At 41.6% G+C, this 23,210-nt stretch overlaps 1 protein-coding gene across 2 annotated transcripts in view; it reads right to left on the bottom strand.

Annotated features, from left to right (window-relative positions):
* The window catches only part of MTREX (Mtr4 exosome RNA helicase), a 51,557-nt gene that overhangs the window by 12,058 nt on the left and 16,289 nt on the right, over positions 1-23,210 (bottom strand). For both annotated transcript variants that reach the window (XM_054987193.1, XM_054987194.1), the window contains exons 15-19: positions 22,049-22,174; positions 11,214-11,364; positions 8,845-9,017; positions 8,191-8,259; positions 3,826-3,954 (exon numbers count right to left, since the gene is read on the bottom strand). In XM_054987193.1, coding sequence (XP_054843168.1) covers positions 3,826-3,954; positions 8,191-8,259; positions 8,845-9,017; positions 11,214-11,364; positions 22,049-22,174 — 648 coding nt within the window. The remainder of the gene's footprint in view (positions 1-3,825; positions 3,955-8,190; positions 8,260-8,844; positions 9,018-11,213; positions 11,365-22,048; positions 22,175-23,210) is intronic.

Raw genomic sequence — 23,210 nt, 5'->3', positions numbered from 1 at the left:
CTACTACCACCACCTCCAAATGTCTACCATGGAGCCTGTCATAAATTCATTATTTTAATCCAAAAGGCATCTCAACAGCAGGCTCTTGAGAGTCCCCTCTATACACCCACACTCTGGGTCCTACGCCTGACAGGAATCTGTAGCACAACACTAATGGTATGAAGCTGCATTACACAGAGGGATGTGAATGAGTTTACCAAAGCAACCTGCCCATCAGGAATTAAAATTATTTAAGGGGGAAGGCTGCCTTCTCACCTACGAGAGAATGTTTGCTGCTGTATTGTTAAATACAAATTCCTGCAAAATTCATTTCCTACTTATTTACTAAATCTGTTCTAAGACATTGGCTGTTTCCACATGCTGTTAAAGAGACGGTCTACTTACTGAAGGCTGGCGGTTTTCCCCACAGATTCCAGGTGCCTCCGATTTCAAAGCGGAAGCAGGCCGTTTGTCTTGCGTCTGATCAGCGTCCTTGACCCGGCACAGGAAAGGGTGGGAAATCCCGGACTCAGAAAAGACGCTGATTAGACGCAAGACAAGCGGCCTGCTTCCGCTTTGAAATCGGAGGCATCTGGAATCTGTGGGAAAAAACGCCAGCCTTCAGTAAGTAGACCGTCTCTTTAACAGCATGTGGAAATGGCCACTGAAGAACTTTTAGCACTACAAAACATTACACACCCCACTATGGCAAAACAAAAATACTCAAAATGTTCTTTTGTGTCCCAACATACAAAGCAAGTTTCATGTCTAATATGCATTTGCACCAGTGGACAAAAAGGAGTCTTTTCATTTATCATAAACTAAAATCATTATAGCTTTCGGGAAGTCAGACACTCTCAGATTAACCTGCCTCAAATGGCTATTGTGAAAATAACTGCAATAACCCCTTGCTCTTATTGACAAAAAATGGCACAAATATTACAGGTAAAGACCAACCATTTGGATTTTTTTTAAATCAATGATGAAATTTAGAGAACAAAATAATATTTACAATTTGGCCTGACAGAGTAAAGTCTCCTGTGGGCCCAAATGCAGCTACTGCCCATGATCCTGTCTCCCAGTAATGCTCAGTGACAGAATGTGCCTAACTCACGGCCAACTGGAATAGTTTTGTGATAGCAAAAAATACTTTTTAAAAAAGCCCCCAAGAGAAGTTGTCACTGCTTTAAGAACCTTCTCTGGTCAAGCCAACAAATAGTTTAACAGGCTATCCCAGACTGCCTGAAAATGGGGTAAACAGAATTGTGAAAGGCCCATCTGGGATTTAATGATGAGCACTGCTTTAAGCTTAAATAATCTCAGGGAAATTTTTAGTAAAAAGGCTACAGCGGAAGACTCCTAAATCACTTTATTTATACATTCCCTTTATGCATTTTCCCAAGAACAGAAGAAACCCTACTAAAACTAAAGCAAAGAAAAGGGAAATGAGACAAACCTACTTGTGGATGTAAAAGAATCCATATAGGTGCCCCATACCTGAATGCTTATTCATAAGTCTTAAGCTAAAATGGGTATACTATTCAGTTGAATAAAATACAACAGGCTATGTATGCATTTTAGGTAACTTAGGCACAAATGTTAACCTGAAAGTTAGCCCAAATTTTTCTATATATGAAACAGTCAACTATATTATCACTTTAAACTTCCACAAGAAAAGTGCAAAGCAGAATCCGCAATTATGTTTTATTGCATTGTTTGCATTTCACTGAGGGCTGCTTTGCAGATCTTTAGGAGTCTCTCTAAAAGGCAGTCTAGGCATTTTTAGAACACAATCCTCATAGCAGGGTTTACACTACTTTTTCCCTACTTGGTTGTGTAGCACAATCATGAAAACTGGCCATAAGCCTCCTTCATGTCTGGAACATTCTTCATTTAGGGATAGATGCATGCACATACATCACAGAGCTCTCATTACCTGACTACTCCATGATTTGCAGCCAAATGCCTTCACTGAAAAGCATTTAGTGGAGGAGGCAGCAACGCTAAGTGCTTTTCTCTCTATAATTCCTCTCTCACAAATGCACACCATTTCATGTTATATTCACCAAGAGATTAATATGCATGTGTCAACAGAGTCAGCTAAGCTAGAAAATGAAACTGATGCTAAGAGAGTGGGCCACAGTTTCATAATCATATTTATTTACAACTTTTAAATGCCCAACTTTCTCTTAACTAAGTTGGGACCCAAGATTACGGAGTAATTTTCTATGCAGAGGCACTTTGTGATTTTTACCAAGGATTACACTAGAAGTCTTCCACTTTTTCAGATCCATGAAACAACCTACAGCATTGGACACATTCTCAGTTTCTTATCATGTCAAATCAGCCCTTCTCCTAACAAGTCACTGTGAAGTTCCCTCTCTCGGAGGACAGTGCTCATTCCAAGGGCTCCAGCCTCCACTCAGAGAAATGCCAAACATTCTAAGACTGAGGTGGATTAGTTTTTATTTAATGAAATAAATCACCTGTTGCCGAGATCATGGGTCACGCACCCGGGCTAGAGATAACTGTCTTTTGTGGAGAGTATCTTCATTTCATTGTTAGGTTTGTCCTTCAGGTTAGCTCACAAGGGAAGAGTGTCTTCCAGACTTTCTGTAGCCACCTAGATCTGGGGTGCTTTATTACAAGGTGGGAACATGAAGAGCTCCCCATTAACTGCCCCGCATGGTTCACCCTCCCCGTACCCCTCTAAACCATGAGTGCTTTTGCCATCTCGTGAAGCTTTTGGCTGCTGCTCTCTTTTGGGGCCAGTTACCTGCGAGCTGGCCCTTCCCACTCTTCCTTCTTCTCTACTGCTTCACAGTCATGCATGCTTCCTGCCTGTCTCACTCATAGGTAGGTGCAATCCTTAGGTGGTCTCTTTCCTGCTCTCATTGCTGCTATCATCTGGCCATGTGCGACCTTTCCAGGCAGGCTACCAATATTTGGCTCCCTCATTCATCTTCTTTCCTCATCACTCTCTTCCCTGCCACCTCTTAACATTAAACTGAAGGAGAGGCAGGTACAACTCAGTTTTAAGCTATCAGATATATGCCAATGCTCTCGATACCGGGAGTCCCCAGGAACAGCCCTACTCTGGCACAGGATCAGCAGGGGAGGATGAGAAGGAGGCCCATGTACTCTTCTGTCCGTCCAACCCCTACTCCATTCCTATTAAAAGATCAGTGATGATGACTGCAGCAGTTTGATTCTCCCAATCCTCAGAACATATTTCAAGTCACTGCATCTAAATCAGGTCTCATGTATTCCCAGACCAAAGGCAGCAAAGCACCGGGTGCTCGTGTGTACATGCATGCCTGTGCTGCTCCCGGGGGCTTCTCGTGACTTTTATTGCTGAAACCAGACAAGCACACATTCTCCCTTCCTCAGCTGAAACTGATCCCGCTGTGCACACCTCATGACAGGAGCTGAAGGGCCAGCCCTGAAGAGGGGAGGATTTTCTCACTGAGAAAATGCACGCCCTTCATTCTGGCAGTTATTGTGCACGCAGTAAATACATAAATGCTATAAAAATACCTTCAATGGACTTAGAGAATGTGCTTTTCAACCGCAAGACTTCTAAACACTTTCCAGACCATTTAACCCCGCTGTAAATTAGCTTTACAAATCATTTATCAATGAACAGAACATATACCCTCCACGTGAAAACTGCTAGCTGTACAAAAATACGTAACTATAACTTATCCACTTTGAACTATACTGCCACCCCATCCTTAGGAAAACTAGAAGGGTACATTTCTGCCAACATATTAAAGATATATTTATATTAATATTGCTGTATGATCTGTGCTCTTTTAAAAAACATTAACTGGAAAAAATCCTTACCTGCATCTCCCCTTTCTCATCAGGCTTGGCAGGCTTGGCAGCCTCAGTAGCAGAATTTTTCAAGCTTTCTTTGCTACAGTGTAGGAGGACTTCTACAACATAGAGTGGGTCCAGTTCACCAGAGTTAGGCTGCAGTTGCACCAAAAAAACAAACAAAACCAAAAGTTAAATTCCAAAATAATCATGTCAGTAAGAACCATTCTTTAAGTGAAAAGCATGAGACTTCCTGCCCCAATGTGCTTCTATTAGCCAAGACCTCAATATCAAAGCATATTACCCCCTTTACCCTTGTCAATCCCATTAGATCTTCAGACAGAGACCAGGTATCTAATTATATGACATCATTAACACATCACAAGCAAGCCTTATTTGTAATGAGAACAAGTCAGAAAGTCCTGAGGTCTGCATCCTAATTGCACTTCTGCCATGCTTAGCTCAGTCTGAAGACTTCCTGGTTTGGAGCAAACAACAGGTTGTTCTGACACCCCAAGTAAGAACCATGGTTTGTTCTCTTGCTGACAAATCGGGATCCTAAACCTCAATTTAATCCTGGTTTATAATTCTGATTAGGGCACAACAACTGCAGTGTTCCAAACCAGTGTTCAAGCTCTGCACCACATACATAGGAGAGAATGGTGAGTGCAGTGGTCAGGACGACTTTGCTTCATTGTTCTCACGAGCAGACACAAGTTTGCACACAACATCTGACTACTGCCTCCCAGGGCTTTTTTTCAGCTGGAACGCGGTGGAACGGGAGTTCCAGCACCTCTTGAAAATGGTCACATGGCTGGTGGCCCCACCCCCTGATCTCCAGACAGAGGGGAATTTAGCCACACAGTGGCGCAGAGGGCAATCAGTGGTACAGAAGGCGATTTAAACTCCCCTCTGTCTGGCGATCAGGGGGTGGGGCCACCGGCCATGTGACCATTTTCGCCAAGGGCGATTTAAACTTTAAAAAACTCCCCCCTTGTTCCAGCTGACCCAAAGTGATATCATTGCGCGGTCCCGGGAACGTGTACGCACTTTGTGCACGTGCATGCGGTACCAGGGGCACCACCTCCCACCAGGAGTTGCCCCCGTGCTGGCAACCCACTGAGTTCCACCACCTGTTTTTCCAGAAAAAAAGCCCTGCTACCTCCATATGGCTTTTACCGTGCCAAAGAGTGGCAACGGGAATGAAAAAAAATTACTAATTTGAGATTCCCATAGGGCAATCCTAGATGTGTTTTACTCAGTAGTAAGTCCCACTTTCTTCAATGGGGCTTACGCTTGGAGCCTTAGGACATGATGTACTGCTACACAGACGACACACCTTGTGCTCCCTCAAATCCTCCCAGCAGTGGATCGGATCCCATTCAAAGCCAGCCCATAAAACTCCTTCGCAGATCAATGAAGCTCTGCTGCACTACGTTATCTTTTAATTATCTCACTTCTAGCCACTACCTCATAAATATGTGGCTGTTACCGGCCTCAGAGAGGAAGGACTAAAACCAGTGAAGCAGACTGTTGGCAGCCCTCCTCTTTTGATTTAACACAGCAAAAAACAAATTAGAAGGGGAAGGGGGAACACACCACTGAAAATTTTGATGTTTGCTTTTTTTTTTTTTTGGCAAGTTTTCCTTGGATGTAAATGGATAGCTTTTTTTTTTTTAAAGAAAGATGGAAGACAGGCAGAGAAGAAATTGGAAAATAACCCAGTCAGGCTGGAACTTGGCTGCCTCTCCTAAAATGATCCAACAGTGATGCACAAAGTTTGGCCGACCTCAGTAGCCAGCAATTATTTATGGTTCTTTCCCCCCTGCCCTAAATCCACTGACATGAGCAGAAATCTCAGGAGATTAGTCATACTCTCACTTCATGCCAAACTTGCAATGCACGCAAACAACGAAACTCTCTTTTCTGATCCTAAGGGTCAAAGGCATTGCTGTGTGTCTGTCCACGCATCCATAAATACATGCCTACCCATTCACATCTCAACGAGACGAAGGGAAGGGGCTATATTTGTTTTCAAGAAAAGCAGGCATGCAGCCGTAGGGAGCTAAAGCCTGCGTTGTCCCCTGCCCCTGCTTTATTCTGCTGTGCTCCCCTATTCTTCTTCCAGAACATAAAAAACTGAATCTGAGGCTAGCACAATGAGAGGAACATTCAGGGAGAGGATCTCACATTTTGTGCTAGACACAAAGGGGAGGATGTGGGCACCCAAAAGACCTGTGGTCACCTCTAGCCACCCGGGGACCGTAGCTGCCAATTCCTGACCTCCACTAAGTCGGTTTTGCTGCTCACCGGCACATGACAGTTGTTTAGTGGATGGAGGAAAAAGCAAGGCTTAGAATCTCCTTATCAAATAGCATCATCTGAGAAGTTTGTGGCATACTCTGTCTCAATATAGGAAAAGAGGGCTGCACTAGAGATAGAGAAAAAGCAATAACGTAGTTGGAAGAAAAAAATATTTTATTCAGTTATACTGCCCTTATGCCTTTCATATACATACACTTCTTCAGGGGGAATCAGGTAAACTGTATAACCAAAGTAGTTCCTACAGCAACATTGTTTCAGAGAGACAAAATGCATGAGCAGTATAACTGACAATTTCTTCCACTACTACTGCTCGTTTTTTTCTTTTTTGATCTTATAATTTGTTTTGAAGCAAGAAAAGGCTATTGCCTAACAAAGTATAGGGCTTAATGCAGAATACTGAAGACATTACAAGAAGCTGACACTGTATCAGAGATACTGGCCTAGCTGTAAACAGAAACATATGGCTTGGTCACCGTTTATTCATGAAATGCCGTCACAAGTTATACTGTCCTATACGGTACAAAAATACTTATAGCAGCTGTTTTAACTTAGGTTTAAAGATTTCTGTTTACTTGTGTTATATGAACTGCATTTGAAAATGCAATCCATATGTGGAAAAGCAGCAATAAGCCAATATTTAAAAACATGTGCTGTTTACTCAAACTTGGAACAGGCTGACATGTGCATAAAATACTCTAAGGGCACACAAAACAATCCGTGCTGGATTACATCATCCACACCGATCAACATTCCACTACAGGTAGCCAAGTATGTTGATCAGAAAATGTCTCTGCATACGTGCTCTGTTGACAAAAACAAAATACCCCATAGGGTTAAAATCCACAGTGCGTATTTTTATGCCACTGCTGTGGAAACATGGGCATGCAGGCTATTTTCATCTTGCTCTGGCAGCGCAGCTAGTTTCCCCCAAAGCTGGGTCCAAGATTTACAAAAATGGTAGCCTGTCATGACTCTCCTATTCACCAAGACAGCAAAGCACAGGCAACTTAATTTCGTTATAAAAAGAAAAATCAGCAATCTGAATAGCGGTACAATAAAACCTATGCCAAAACTGTTAGCGCAAGAGGGCAGGAAGAAGGAAAGATCAAGCCTCAGAGTAGCAAGTAAAACATAAACCTGAATTTTAAAGCCACAAAATAATTTACATTAGTCATTAAAAGAAGTTCTAAGACTGGCAAAAGAAAGCACAAGTCTTTGCAAAGCATTTCAAAGTGAAAAGCAACCTGAGCTCTTGCAGATCTAGGCAACCAGATGCTGCACACTCTGGGTATCGGGAAGACAAGTTCCTATATGGAGAGGAAAACAGAACTTTCCCTGGAGACCGGAGCCCTGTCTTTTCACCAAGAAAGGTCCCTTAGTGACAAAGGCTGTTCACTTCCCTAACTTCAGAGCCAACAAACAGCTGACAAAGTCCTCAAATGGGCTGTAAAAGGAAGGACTTTATAAAAAAAACTCCAGCAAAGGTAAAAGCATGAATGAGGTCATGTCTACAGTAAGAAAAGGAACTAGTGCCCAATAACAGGATTTATATTAAAATGTAGTTTGCATGGGACTGCAAAACAGCCAGAATTCACCATCTGATAACACGCAACAAGTCCTCTTTGTTGGCTAGGGCAGACAGTATACAAGATCTTAAGCATACACACACATGCTTGTAAAGGAGTTTCTTGGGTGGGGGAAGCTGAAGAGGAGGATATGGTCAGGCTAAGTTGACCAGAGTGCAGAAGTCAAGCAAATATAGGGCATTTTTAAAGCAATATTTAAACAAAAATTCTATAGTGCGTACCACGAACAAAGCCAGGACCTAGAAATTAAGATTTCTCTGCTATCCTTGACACACTTGCCTAGACATAAACCCCACTGCACTTGGTGGAACCTACTTTCTAGAGCAGGCTGGATGCCTTGGATCATAAAACTCAGTAAGAACCAAGGACTGCAGTACACAAGTGTGAGTGGCCATCTTGGAAATAACTGACTTTAAATAACCATTTTGGAAAAAAAGTTCAAGTATATGTTTATGTCCCAGTGGATTGACCATTGTTTTACCTTAACATTGGATTTCTTGGAGAAATTTACCACCACTCCCCAGCCAAAATAATCATCTTCATTTTTCACCTAAAAAAATAAAACACGACACCCAAATATAAAGCTGTGTTTAGCATAAGGTCTGGACTAAAGGACTGTACAGAATTACAATTCAGTGAGATCAAAAATTGCACAATAGAAAGCAGCAAATATTAGGAAGCCCTGATGTGGTATGAGAACAAACTTAGTACTTAAAATCCAAGGAAAGCTGAAGTTCTTTCTTGGATACAAACTTTATAAAATCAGTTTCTCAATCAAGAGGAAATCATGACTGCCCACTTCTGTTATGTTTATCTACAATAACAAATAAATAAGGTATGTGTAAAAGTGGTTGTCAAATAGTATATAATGGACATTCATTTAGAGACAGACCACCGCTAATATACCAAGAAGTGCAAAAATTAGACTGCATATTGCCCCAAAGGCACATTCTCTAAAGCTGGACACACACAACAGTGTTTCAATTTAATATTCTTAATATCTACGTATTAAAATAACAGGCTCAGAAGTTCAATAATGGCACTGTAAAGACCAAGCAGATCCAGTTTAAAAGGATCTATTTCTCAAAATATAGATTTAGAACATAAAACGGATGGGCATAAAAAAGCTACTTACTTTTACCAATCTTCCTGGCTGTAAAAAAGGCAAGCAGTACTTTGGCTTGTGAATGTACTCTTCAATTTCTTTACCCAGCTTAGCAAGTTGTTGTCTGATTTTATAGTAGATGATCACACTTTCCTCGTTTGGAATTTCAATTTCATTGTACTGCTGCTCTAACTTATTTACCTCTGTAAACAAAAATTTCAAAATAAACTGATAATATACATATCTGTGATATTACAGCAAGCTATGGTAAGGTAAGTTTATTGTTTGTGGCCAAAGGCCATTACAACATATTTGTAAACACATCAAGCACTCTAACATGTAAACATATGTACAAATATTAAAAGATTAAAATTATCTAGGCAGAAAATACCAGATAAAACCATTGTTGTCTCTGGACACAACTCTAGCCCGGATTTTCTTGGCTGCTAAGGCAAACAGAGAGACTCTAGGAGAAACAAATGCAGCAGAGTCAGACAGGAGAAAAAACAATTTCTCAGAGTCTGAAGAGGGGTTTAAACCAATTAAAAACTCAAGCTATGGACACTTCCCTTCTCTCAAAAAGTGCAGTGCCTGCAAGCAGAGGAAACTGTCGCTGGCATAAAACCTTGGTTCCAAATACTCTCCCATGACATGGGTATTCACTGTACCAGGTTGTTAAGAGGAATAACCATGGCATAGTGTCTGGAGTCACATATGCCAAAGAGCAGAGGAAGGAGAAGGTTCTTTTATACCCTATGGTGAATCTTCTGGGCATTATACCTATATATGTGGAAGGCTCACACCCTAAAGCATTAAGAATAATTTGGTGGATGAATACTTCTAAGAATCTTTTCACAGATAGCATTTTTATGTGTCTGCTAAGACTGTGGTCTTCAGCTCATGGACTAGGACATTCAGATGTGGTGGGGAGCCCCACCTGCCAGGTCACAAAACTCCTATACAGCTACCATTTTCACTGCTTTTCCAAAGTACGTGCTGTGCACATATATAGAGAAGGTGGGTACCATGACTCATATCTCTCATCTGCAACTCAATGAGAGGACCAACAGGACAGCAATGGAAGGTCACTCAGCGGTGGAGGGGATTCTTTTCAGTAGACAGCTGTGCTTGTTTCCCCACGAAAGTTATCTCTTCACCCAGCCTGTCCCTCCATCTCTCCCACCACCATTCACTTGCCCCAATGCTCCATGTATACTTGTAGTGCACAGCTGCCCTTCCAACCAGTAACATCAGACCCCTGGCTCTTACTGTCAGGAAACTTCTCATAACGTGCTTGCAGCTCACTGAATCTCAGACTATTTACCTGAGTATTAAGGGTGGATTCCAGGACTCAAAACACTGAAGACCACTGGCACATAGGATCTAGTGCAGTTCCAGCTGCAGAATACACCTGGCATTAAATCCAGGTTTGTTACTGTGCAAAATGACTGTAGAATTGCAACTGAAATTCTCTCCCCTTTTTCCTTCAAACTTAAAAAAAAATCCTCAACTCTAAGCAAAGCCTGGGATTTGAAACCTTTTCTCTAAGACAGTCAAATCCCATGAGCTTCCGCAGTACTCAGCTGCTCCTGGGATCCAGTACAAGCAACATAACAAGACAACAGCAAGTTACTCCTTGCTGGAAGCAGCCTCCCAAGCACAGATGGCACAGCCATCATTTCAGCTGCACCTGTGCTACCTTTCCAGGACTTGCATGCTCATGTGAAGGGAGGCCAAGTTCCTGCAAAGCCCTGCAAGAAATCAAAAGAGCCATCTGAAGAACCCCAACATGCACTACCATTTGGTGCTATCAGCAGATACAGATGAAACTGTATGGGGGACCAATCTGGATAGTTCTGACCCACATGTCACTTTTTGGAATGCCAGTTCAACTGCAGTTTCAGGAGGGCGGCCGCATTGGTCTGCAGCAGAAGAGCTGCTAAGGGCTTGCGGTTCAATTACAGCAGGCTAGGCTAGAAAGAGATGAAGAACCACTTTTGAAAACTCACTCCATAATATTCAGTGGCTGGGGTTCCAAGAACCATGCAGCTAGCTCTGCCTGCCCAAGGGGGCTTCTGGCTTGTGTTATTTCAAGTCAAGCCTCCTCTCAGTACCACACAGCAAGCCTCTTTAGAAAGTCCCCTCATTCTCAAGAGCAATTTGTGGTTTGGCAGAAGGGTTTTCTGATCAAAGTTTTTTTTTAAAAATCTAATATGCTGCACCAAACCTCTTTGGATCCCAGTATCCGCAGTTGATATTGGTTCTTCCCAACTAAATGGTCATTTACCAGTAACAGATTAATCAAGACCACAGAGAATACGATGCAGTGGTAAGCCCTCGGGAATGTACAACACTATGGGCATTTGGCTAAACAGCTTAGCATTTCATATAATACTTACTTTCAACCACTCCTGGAATAGCTCTGTAATGCTGGAATTGATAAAAAGATTTCTCTAACATGTATTCAGGGTTAATTTCTTCAACACGCAGCAAATTCAATACCATGTTATATGTCAAATGGAATGCACTATTTAGAGGGTCAGCAGATCCCTGAAACAGACAAGCAAAATCAGCAAGATCAGAAACAGAACATCAGACTCTTAAAAAAATAAATAAACTTTGGAGCCAAACGGAATGCCAACATCCCATCTCCTGAGTTTCTATATTCATAATGAACTGCCTTGTTTAAATGACAGCGGGAAAGTCAGGCTAGTCTGTTAGAGCAAAATAAAACAAAAGCCTAGTGGCACATTAAAAATTAACATCCTTTATTTCAGAATGAACTTTTGTGAGTCAGAGCTCACTTCTCCACATCAAAACTCTCAGTCTCAACTCCTCTTTCCCCTCTTCTGCAATTTTTCCTATTTGAATTCTTAAAATGATTGTCTCCTCACGTATCTGAAGAAGTGAGCTCTGACACACAAAGCTCATACTGACACACACTTTAGTCTTTAGGGTGCCGCTGGATGTTTATATTAATTAGTTCAAACACAGTTTTGTAAGATACCATATTCCAGGATATTTTTTCAAGAAAGGCTTAAGAAAAAGTATTTGGCATTCAGAGAGGATTCCCATGGCCTTCGTGAGAACTCCCCAGACAGGGACTGCCTCTGTCATTGACAATAATGTAACTCTACACTACTAGATCTATGATGGCAAATAACACTTGTGCATCTCTCAGGCTTGAGATCTTGTTCAAATATCTATCATGCTGATACAAATATCTATTGTACTGATACGATATTTTACAAAAATTCTCCTAAACAGAATGATAATTTGGTTGTTGTGGGTTTTCCGGGCTGTATTGCCGTGGTCTTGGCATTGCAGTTCCTGACGTTTCGCCAGCAGCTGTGGCTGGCATCTTCAGAGGTGTAGCACCAAAAGACAGAGATCTCTCAGTGTCACAGTGTGGAAAAGATGTAGGTCATTTGTATCTACTCAGGAGGGGTGGGGTTGAGCTGAGTCATCCTGTAAGAGTTTCCCAGGGTGTGGAATGCTAATGGTGGGAGGCTTCACTGTATCCTGAGGAGGTTCTTTTGCATATGGATTGGTACTTGATGTGCTAATCTTCTCTGCAGGGCTATTGTCGGGTGTGGAGTGTTTTGTTAGCCTGGTGTTTTTCAGAACTGGAAACCATGCTCGGTTCATTCTTAAGGTTTCTTCTTTCCTGTTGAAGTTTTGCTTATGCTTGTGAATTTCAATGGCTTCCCTGTGCAGTCTGACAAAGTAGTTGGAAGTGTTGTCCAGTATTTTGGTGTCCTGGAATAAGATACTGTGCCCTGTTTGAGTTAGGCTATGTTCAGCCACTGCTGATTTTTCAGGTTGTCCAAGTCTGCAGTGTCTTTCATGTTCTTTTATTCTTGTCTGGATGCTACGCTTTGTGGTCCCGATGTAAACTTGTCCACAGCTGCAGGGTATACGGTATACTCCTGCAGAGGTTAGGGGGTCTCTACTGTCTTTTGCTGATCGTAGCATCTGTTGTATTTTTCGGGTGGGTCTGAATACTGCTTGAAGATTATGCTTTTTCATAAGCTTTCCCATCTGATCAGTAATTCCTTTGATATATGGCAAAAACACTTTTCCTGTGGGAGACTGTTTTTCTTTGGTTGTTTGATTCATCCTGGGTTTGATTGCTCTTCGGATTTCATTTCTGGAGTAGCCATTTGCCTGAAGTGCGTGGTTTAGATGATTAATTTCCTCATTGAGAAAGTGTGGCTCACATATCCGTCTTGCACGATCCACTAATGTTTTCATTATGCCTCTTTTCTGTCGGGGATGGTGATTGGAGTTTTTGTGTAGGTACCGATCAGTGTGAGTTGGTTTCCTGTAGACCTTGTGACCTAACTGAAAGTTTGCTTTGCGGATGACCCAGGTATCCAGGAATGGGAGTTTTCCCTCGATTTCTTTCTCCATGGTGAATTGTATGTTCAGGTGGATGTTGTTGAGATGATTCAAAAACCCCATCAATTCTTCCTCCCCATGGCTCCAAATGATAAATGTATCATCCACAAACCGGAACCATACACTAGGTTTGTGGGGTGCTGATTCTAGAGCTGTTTTTTCAAAATGTTCCATGTAGAAGTTTGCTATAACTGGGCTGAGTGGGCTCCCCATGGCCACCCCATCCATCTGTTCATAGAATTCGTTATCCCATTGGAAGTAACTGGTTGTCAGGCAATGGTGGAATAAGGCTGTTACATCCTCTGGGAAAATCTGATTAATAAGTGCAATAGTGTCTTTTACTGGAACCTTGGTAAACAGGGATACAACATCAAAACTGACAAGTATGTCTTGTGGATTGAGTTTCAGAGAACTGATTTTGTTGATGAAATCTGCTGAATCTTTGATGTAAGACGAGGTTTTCCCGATGTGGTCCTGCAGGAGATCTGCCAGATGTCTAGCTAATTCATATGTCGGTGAACCAATGGCGCTCACAATGGGTCGGAGTGGGACTGAATCCTTATGTATTTTGGGGAGTCCATATAGTCTAGGTGGCTGTGCTTCAGTCTTGCATAGTTTTCTGTGCGTGTCGGGATGTAGTGAGGAATTCTTGATCAGCGCATTTGTTAGCCTGGTGATTTTGCAAGTGGGATCTCGTTTTAGTTTTTTGTAGGTGGAGGGGTCCAGGAGTTCCTTAATCTTCTTTTTGTATTCCTCTGTTTTCATGATCACTGTAGCATTGCCTTTATCAGCTGGTAAAATGATGATGTCTGGATCTGCATTGAGGGTCTTGATGGCATTTCTCTCCTTGCGTGTTATATTGCTGGTGGGAAGCTTTGCCTTTCGTAGAATCCTGGCTGTCTCTCCTCTTATTTCCTCAGCTTCCTCTTCAGGTAGATGACGAATGGCAGCTTCTACATTTGCAATGATGTCTTCCACAGGAATTCTGGTGGGGGTGACTGCAAAGTTTCCTCCCTTTGCCAAGATGGAGGTTTCTTCTGGTGAGAGTTGACGGTCTGTCAGATTGATGACAATGCGTGCATTGTCGAGCATTGGGCTTGTCTGTCTTTTTTCCTGTAGTTTGTTAAACTTCTGCTTCCTCTGAAGATGCCAGCCACAGCTGCTGGCGAAACGTCAGGAACTGCAATGCCAAGACCACGGCAATACAGCCCGGAAAACCCACAACAACCATCGTTCTCCGGCCGTGAAAGCCTTTGACAATACATAGAATGATAATTTGTATGCTGTGCACAATGATTTTCAAACTTTCTGCCTTCAAAAAACTTTTCTTGATTGACCTGTCTGACAAGAAACCTGTATGTTGCAGACAGCTCCAGACAATGTTCCGAGGGTATACAGCCAGTCCAGCAATAACTGACACTACACCTGCTAACACAACAAGCATTTCCTTGCAGCTGCAGAGGAGTAACAGTAGTGGTCAAATGTTGCTTTCTTAGGTTTCAAGCTGTCTGCTGTTACTCATATTCTCACTGAGGAACCCCTGATAAGCTGAGCCCAAAGTTCCCTGAAACAAAGCCTGAAAACCACTGATTATTCTACATAACTGAAACATGGCCGGGCTTTAAAGATGTTCATATTTACTTTAGACTTGCATTCTTATACAGCAGTCTTCCATCCTGTGCAGCAAACTGTTTTTGAAACTGGGAAGTTTCAAAAGAAGTTTAATGTGGTTTTAAAAAAATCAAACTGAGAAAACCTAAAATACTTCATATTTTGGCTCCTTATGGTATAAGTCATTCTCACAAGAAAATTATTTTTAATAGGTGGCATAAGTTACATACTAGCAGTCTTCAGGCAGGTTCAAAGTAAGTGCTTTATTTATTATTATTCTTTTAAATATTTGCTCCCTGTCCATCAACCAAATTGTGCAACCTGGACAATTTATATAAAATCTTGAGACAAAGCAAACATACATAACAAAATGTAAATCTCAACAGCTTAAAAAGATATGGAAAGCCAAAATTGGTCACCCAATGGACCCCAACGCCTTGTATCTTACGGTGGATGAAAAGATGAGTATTTCATGGACTTTCAAATGAACAGGTTGCATGTTGATTTCTTTATTACTGAATATTCCTTATTGTCTGGTTCCAGCCACTTGAAACCTTAGGAGGTATTGCAAACATGAGCACATATGCGCTCAGCTTTCCAGTTCCTTTAAATGCTTTTCTTCAATTGAGGTATGGGGAGGAGGGAGTGTGGGGTCCTGGTTAGAAAGTCAGATTACGATCTGGGAGACCCAGGTTCAAATCCCTACTCTGCCATGGAAGCTTGCTTAGGTGACACTCTCAGCCTATCCTACCTTACACAGTTGTTGTGAACAAAAAATGGAAGAGAGGAGAATGATGTAAGCCATTTTGGGTCCCCGTTGGGGAGAAAGACAGGGTATATATGAAGTAAATAAATATGAGCAATTGCTACTTTTGCTGGTAGAGGGATTCACACAAGCCATATTCTGCATGAACGTATTTTATTTTATTCTAACTGTACTGTATGTTAGCCTTAAAGCATTCTAAGATATATGGTTCATCCAGCTCTGGTCTACATCAGTATTCAGAAATATAAATCACGGGTGCTCCATCTAGAAACAAAGGCTGCAGTCTTAAGCATGCTTTCAGGGAAGTACAGCCTCACTTTCTGGTAATAATCTATTTTCTATTACAGTTTATTTCAAAACGTAAGCCAACCATTTTGCTTTTTGCTAAACTCACTCTGGAAAAAAACGCCTTAAATGATATAGTTTGAAACAGGCAATTAAATTCATTACATGAACGGAGGGCCTTAGATTCCACTCCATGTTCAGCAAGAATCTTTTTTGATAACAAACCACCACCTCAGTAGTATAATAAACTCTTTCAGAAAGTCAACACCACAAAAAGCATTTAGCTGTTGCTGGTTTGTCACGCAAACAAATACTATGTACATTTTGCCTGCCTTAAAAAAAGTGTTACTGAGAACAGCTTCATCAAAATACCATTGTAACCTGACAAGAAGAGTCCATTTAAACTTCAGCACGGAGGGTAATATTCAAAACTGCAAATATTTGGTTTGGATTAACCAAAACATCTTAGTAAATTTGATCTAGTTACCATTCAAGAACAAAAAAGGATACATTAAAAAGTAACTCATCTTCTAACTAGAAACAGAAATGTGTTTTTGGAACAACCTCTGAGACAATACAAAAAATTTGCAAGGCTTGTCTGTTTTGAACAAGACAATTACAGCTTGAACTTTAAGAGGCAAAAGAAAAGGAATGTAACTTAACAAATCAACCAATATCTCAAAAACTAACAAATCACTGTGATTATCAACTGCAGCTACTATTGGTATACTAAATCAAGCAGTCTAGAAATCCTGGTATAGCAGCTACTAAATAGCTATCAGCAGGGCTCATTTCAAGGGGGAACGCACAGGAACGCAGTTCCGGCAGTTCCCCAAAGAGGTCACATGTCAGGTGGCCCTGCCCACCTGACTCTCAGCCATTTTGGGCCTGTTTTGTCTCGGATTGGGGCCGAAACAGCCCGGATCGGGTCTCTGATGGGTGGTGGATCACGCTCCTGTTCAGCAGCAGCCCAATCCTGGCCATTTTGGGCCCCCCGCATGGAAAAAAGCCGAAGCACAAGGTCAGCAGAAATTCCAGCTGTATGTCCCTAGGCAGCAGCTTACTGTTATAACAGGGGCCATGGACTGAACAAAGGCAGTGTTGAAGGGCCAGAAATAGAAGTTTCACCCACCAATTCATTCTCCTTTGCACCCAGATAAGGGCAAAGGGCCTTTAACCGCCTCCTCCTCCAGAGTGACTAGCCATAAAGGCTTTGGCAAAGGTCTCCCTTTAACACCAGTTCAGCAGCTCACCCTTATCTGCAGGGCAGTGAACAGCTGAGATACTCAAAGGGTCTTTCACATTCTTTTAATGCTTGGTATTGTAATGGCCTCAACTGAGCCTTTGTTTTCACTTTCAAGTAGATGATGCAGAAGACCTCTACCTGAGACCCTGGAGAGCTGCTGCCAGTCAACTTCAACAGATCCATGGTGAAGTGGGTAAAGTGCCACCAGGTCACAACTGACTTATGGCAACCCCTGCTGGGACTTTCAAGGCAAGTGAGAAGCAGAGGTGGCTGCCACTGCCTTCCTCTGCAGAGTCTTCTTTGGTGTTCTCCCATCCAAGTACTGACCCTGCTTAGCTTCCAAGATCTAATGAGACTGGGCTATCCCATGCTGCCTTCCCTCCCTACAGACCCATAGTCTGACTCAATCTAAGGCAGCTTCCTGTGGGGAGAAGGGCAATAGATGGTGGAAGAAGAGGGCTGAATTTAAGAGGTCTACGATGAGCAAACAAAAAAAACAAACGCTCAACATTCAGCATTTTGTTGTGGGTCTCCACATATCCTTACTATAAGTTGTATGAGGTTAAGTATATATGAAGAAGGGTAGACCACTCAAAGTTTCTGAGAAAAGTGAGTTTCCTGTATGTTTCTTCGAAATTACAGCAATTGTAATGAATGTAGGCAAAACCAAAGGATATTCAATTGGTGTCAATGGTCAAGTGGCCAGATTCCAGTACCGGGTCACAGCTTAAATAATGAATAGAAAGTGGGAACAAAAATACTTCAGTTCAGAAATTTAGTAAGATAATGTATCAGGTACCAAGAATGGGAGGAGATCCATGGCTGAGTAAATTCCATACCTAGAGAGAGTACAGGGTGGGGAATCCTAAATACTGGCAGTCTTTTCATACAACTTGTGTTCTTGTTTGGAAGGAAGCTTCTACAGGCAGGCATTCAGTTCACTCTTGTCTCCAGGGTGTAGCAGTGGCAGTAACTGTAGTTTGTCAAGCCATATATCTCAAACCCTGGTTTCTGGTTTACCGTCTAATTGCAAATCATGGAGTTCTCGGAACTGCCAGACATATAGCACTTAAACTTCCTTTGCTAGGGTTCAGACAGACGCTGGAATTAACCAAGTACGAGAGAATCTGTTTAGGTTTTTTAATTCAATGAAAATCAATAAAACTTGTCATAACTAGGTGGGTATGCTTAAAGGTCTACAGAAACATGCAAGACTGAGAGAGCCAGCTGACCAGCTAACTTGAAGCAAGCATTTGGTGACAAGCAGAACAAGACTCAGAAACTGTTTTATTCACTTTATGCATTTCACATCATGTCTAACAGACGCAACAACTTCCTATAAAATTTTCCCCCTTCCTCACACTTCTTTTATGACTTTAATGGCTAACATAATAAACATTCAACTAACACTTTTACTTCTTTTTTTTTTTTTTTTTGTAAAATTGAAGGGCACTCAAGCTGAGCCAGTAACGACAGACTGAACCATAAAATACTTGACTGAGACCAATTTGGCAAACAAGATGCAATTCCCAAGAAGTTCAGTTTGGGCAGCAAGCCATCTGGCTTTCACAGTGCGGGCACAAAAAAAAGTAAAGCCCAATAGCTCACCATGTTTCTAACACAGGAAGTAAAGTCAGGTGTTACTATCTAACTTACATGCTGTATGACAGAGACAAGCTATCAGTACTCTTACATGGTCCACTTTTAATCTTTTCTAGCTTTCACTAACATATTTCAAATGAAATATATTTTCTTCCCAGTGGGGGCACAAAGCAAATTATAACACAAGCTTCTGTGGCAAGGTTCAGGATTCGAACCCGGGTGTCTCTGATGCTTTAATTTAATTTAATTTATTGTATTTATATTCCGCCCTCCCCGCTTTCACAGGCTCAGGGCGGATAACAGAATACAAATATACACATCATTAAAAACACCTTAAAAAACACAATCATCTCATCTACATCTATTACATATAAATAATTTAAAAAAAAATTTTAAAAGCAGCACATAGCAAAAGTTTAGTGTATACACACAGCGGTGTTCCCAGAGCAAATCCATACCTTAATAATAAGTGTGGCGGCAGCATCTTTAGTCACTATATCAGTGACAGAGTAAATGCTAAGAATTCTGCAACAATTATCTAATCTGTGTTCTATTGTATGTACTGATCTACTCTTGGTCAGATCTAGAAAGAATCACACCAGCTAGTTGCAAAGTGGATCAGCACAAGTGTATTGCAGTCAGTCTTCTGCCCATTTTACAATATTGCGTAGAACACAAGACTTGTTTAATTAATCACATAACATGTCTGAATTAGTTTTGAATTATTCTTTGAAATTCAGCAAGGGTGTCTAATTTATGGTTAGCCCCGAAAAACAGTCTCAGAAGTAAACAGACTCTTGGCCCAGTCAGTACTTGGATGGAACACTGCCTTGGTACAGCATTCTGAGAAACCCAGAACAAGGATGAGAAGCAAACAAGCAATGTTCAAAAATATATTTCTTCTAAAAGTACTATGTCTGAGAGATACAACTTTCTGCTTGATGAGTTTCTCTAGGAAACATTTATAATTAAGAATGAAAGACCCTATTGTCATTCTATTACAGAGGACCTATTTGCAGGTTTAAGAACATACTTGTTTACCCTGCAAATTGGGAGTTTCTAAAAATTATCAGGCAGAATTTCATGTGAAATCAGTGTAGCTAGAACAATTTGATTTTAACTGCAGTTCCTCTAGTTGTACAGCTCTGAGAGTACCAAACTACTGAACACCTGGGCCATTACTGAACTCCTCTGCTGGCACATCTGCCAACTCTTCCATGCCATGCTCCAGCTGCCAGGTCAAGCCCTTTAGCAAACAGACAGTCTATTAAGTTTTCCAAAATCTGCCCACACATGTGGATGCTTGGAAACGTATGTGAATGAGCTTGATGTAAAACCAGATGACAAGCCTGCAATTAAGTCGGTGTGTTCAGCTGATGTTTATACATGGACTCCACGCAGCTGGATGAATTCCACTCCAGCAGCTTGCTTGAAGGGGCTGTCTCTTTGCCTTGTTATAAACAGTGAGGTCATAGGATGACTCTCAATGAGAAACTAGCTTTAGGGGTAAATAATGTGAGGTTCCCTTTCTAAGAAAAAAAGTAACCACAATAAAACAAAAGAAAATGAAATGAGAAACCAGAGAGAGTTGCTTTCATCACCAAGTATTCACTAGCTTTCTTCTCAAGGAGATGTCACTCAGTAGTTGAGCAGTTGCTGGGCATGCAGAAGGTCCCATGTACAGACCCCAGTACCTCCAGTTTAAAGGATTTCATCAAGTAGCAAGATCTTGTTTTGCCTGAGACTCTGAGAGGGATGATACCAGTTAGAGTAGACTACTCTGAGCTAGGAGGATTAGTCTGATGGTAAAATAATTTCACATGTTGGACCAACCATTTAAGCTAAGAGATATTGGCTTATTTGTCATAAGGATAGGTGGAAAACTGAGAGGTAATATGATAACCATCTTCAAGAACTTGAAGGGTTGTCATAAAGAGGATGGTGCAGTTGTTTTCCATTGCCCCAGAATGTCAGACCAGAACGAATAGGTTGAAATTAAATCAAGAGTTTTCAACTAAACATTAGGAAGAACTTCCTTACAATTAGAGCGGTCCCTCGGTGGAATAGGCTTCCTCAAGAGGTGGTAGGCTCTCCTTCTTTGGAGACTGCCATCTGACAGCAATGCTGATTCTGCGAATGTAGGCAGATCATGAGAGGGAGGGCAGGAAGGGTTACATCAGTGCTTAGTTCTCATGACTCCTTCTTACACACCCAGGGTAATGCTGATCACCACTTTGGGATCAGGAAGCAATTTTCGTCAGGCCAGTTCGGCTAGGGATCCTGGAGATGTTTTGCCACCTTCTGGGCATGGAGCAGGGGTCCCCTATGTGTGTGTGTGTGGGGGGGGGGAGTAGTCATGAGTTTCCTGCACTGAGCAGGGGGTTGGACTAGGTAACTCTGAAGGTTCTTTCCAACTCTGATTCTATGATTCTAACTAATTATTTTGAACATCACCATTAATAGCATTGATCACTTACTGGCATGCCCAATGATGGCTATTACATTTTTAACCCATCTTCCTCCCAAGAATTCAAGATTCTCATTCCTCCTTTTTATTCTCGACAACCTTGTAAGGTAGATTAAGTTGAAAGGAAGCAATTATCCGAAGATCATCCCATGAGCTTCATCTTAAATCATTGCAGCCTAAATTCACTATTGTGGGTGCTAGGGAGACACTTAAGGGTATCTAATCACCTATTTTCTTATTCATCTTAATTGTGCACTATGGGAGGGATCTTACAAGGCTGCAATCACAAAGAATTTGCAAAGATGGATCCTTTCTACCTTCCTCTCTCTCCAGCAGCTCCATGTAACTCTGAAAAAAGGTGATGCTCGGGATGGGAGGTCCCCTTCTGGACAGTGAAGGAGGGGGACTTCTGCAGTGAGGAGGGGGACTTCTGCTCTCCTGTGTGTGGCATTTTGTTCAATAAGGTCCCCTCAGCATCACCTTTGCATCTGGGAGAAAAACAAGCTCTGAAGCACCTCCACAAGATCCCTGCACCCACAGTTCACAGGATGCAATGATGTGGTTCATCCATACCTATTCTACAATTGAACACATACAACTCAACACTTTCTATTATTATATCACCATATATTAATCCAAAAGCTGTTGCAGATTATCTGTCCTTTAAAGCCAACTCGAAACAGAGATCGAGGGAAACAAACCATTCAAGTTCTGACACACAAATACAGCCCCAATATTTTTTTTAAAAAGAGAGAGACGCGGTTGGTACCACTCCACCAACTACTGTTAGCACATCCAAGCAGAAGTTAGTACTATTCCATATTATGTTGGATATGTATTGTAGACACCAAGATACCTTTAGAAGTTGTTTTCCCACTGTTGGGCTCATCTTCTCATCCACCATCAGAATGACTATTCCCCTATCATCCATGCCTCGACGTCCAGCTCGACCAGACATCTGGATGTATTCACCTGAGGAGATCTGAATGTATAATGAAATGAAATTGTAAATACTACCATTATAATATTTATCTACAGCCTACAGCTAAGTACTGTGTACAACCTTTAGTAAGACAGACCCTGCCAGCAGAGCCTTTTCCCCCAAAATATAAAAAGGTTCAGAAGAGAGAGGGAAGGAGAACAAAGAGATCGTGGGAATGCTGGGCTTTTAAAACTCCTTTTTAAAATACAGGAATCAACAGGACTGTCTGGTATCGTAAGGAAGAGAATTCTGAAGAAACAGAATCAAGAGGGAAGGGGAGACAGGAAACAGAACAAAGTGTTCCGGAAGTAATAAATATTTGCTAAGTATTAAGGAATGGATGGACACAGCAAAAGGAGGGATGCATAAAAGAAGAACTGAAAGAAACTGGAGCAACATAATGCAAACAATAACAATGGTTAGCAATGTCTAACAATGAGTAAACAACGGCACGATTTACAGGGAATGACGAGTCATTACAGCAGTAAGTCGTTTGTGTGTGAGAGTGTGTGTGTGTGTGTTTCAGTTTAAATATTAATCATTTCCACTTCGCAAGCCACAGCTTATTGTCATGTCCAACAAGGTCAACAGTGTCTTGTTCTGTTCCTTCCACTATTACGTTGTGTTCCAAAATTCTAGCTTGAAGGGAAAAGTGAAAAAATATTTTATAGGTTGGGTGCAATTCAGCTTGCCTGAAATGATCAATTATTGAGCTGTCTGCAAAGGGAAAATGAACCTGAGAATATCACAGGCTCATTTTCATAACAAGGAGCCACATACTGCCACCATGTGTGAAGTATGGCAATACCTCTGGAGTCACCAATAGCAGAAAACAAACGTGGTTACACTAGAGCTGAAGATATTCAACCCTTCTGGCAGCATACCTTGGAATTTATCCTAAAGTTTGCTGGATGAAACCCACCATTCAGTCCTATGGCAACTTAGTTATGCTATCTGAAAACCTTACCGAACTCTCCGTCTACAGCATAAACACAATCTGTTCTCAGCTGCAAGATAATGCATTGCATCATACTGG

Source organism: Eublepharis macularius, chromosome 8 (assembly GCF_028583425.1).
Source record: "Eublepharis macularius isolate TG4126 chromosome 8, MPM_Emac_v1.0, whole genome shotgun sequence".
Lineage (NCBI taxonomy): Eukaryota > Metazoa > Chordata > Lepidosauria > Squamata > Eublepharidae > Eublepharis > Eublepharis macularius.
This window is presented reverse-complemented; position numbering and strand designations above follow the sequence as displayed.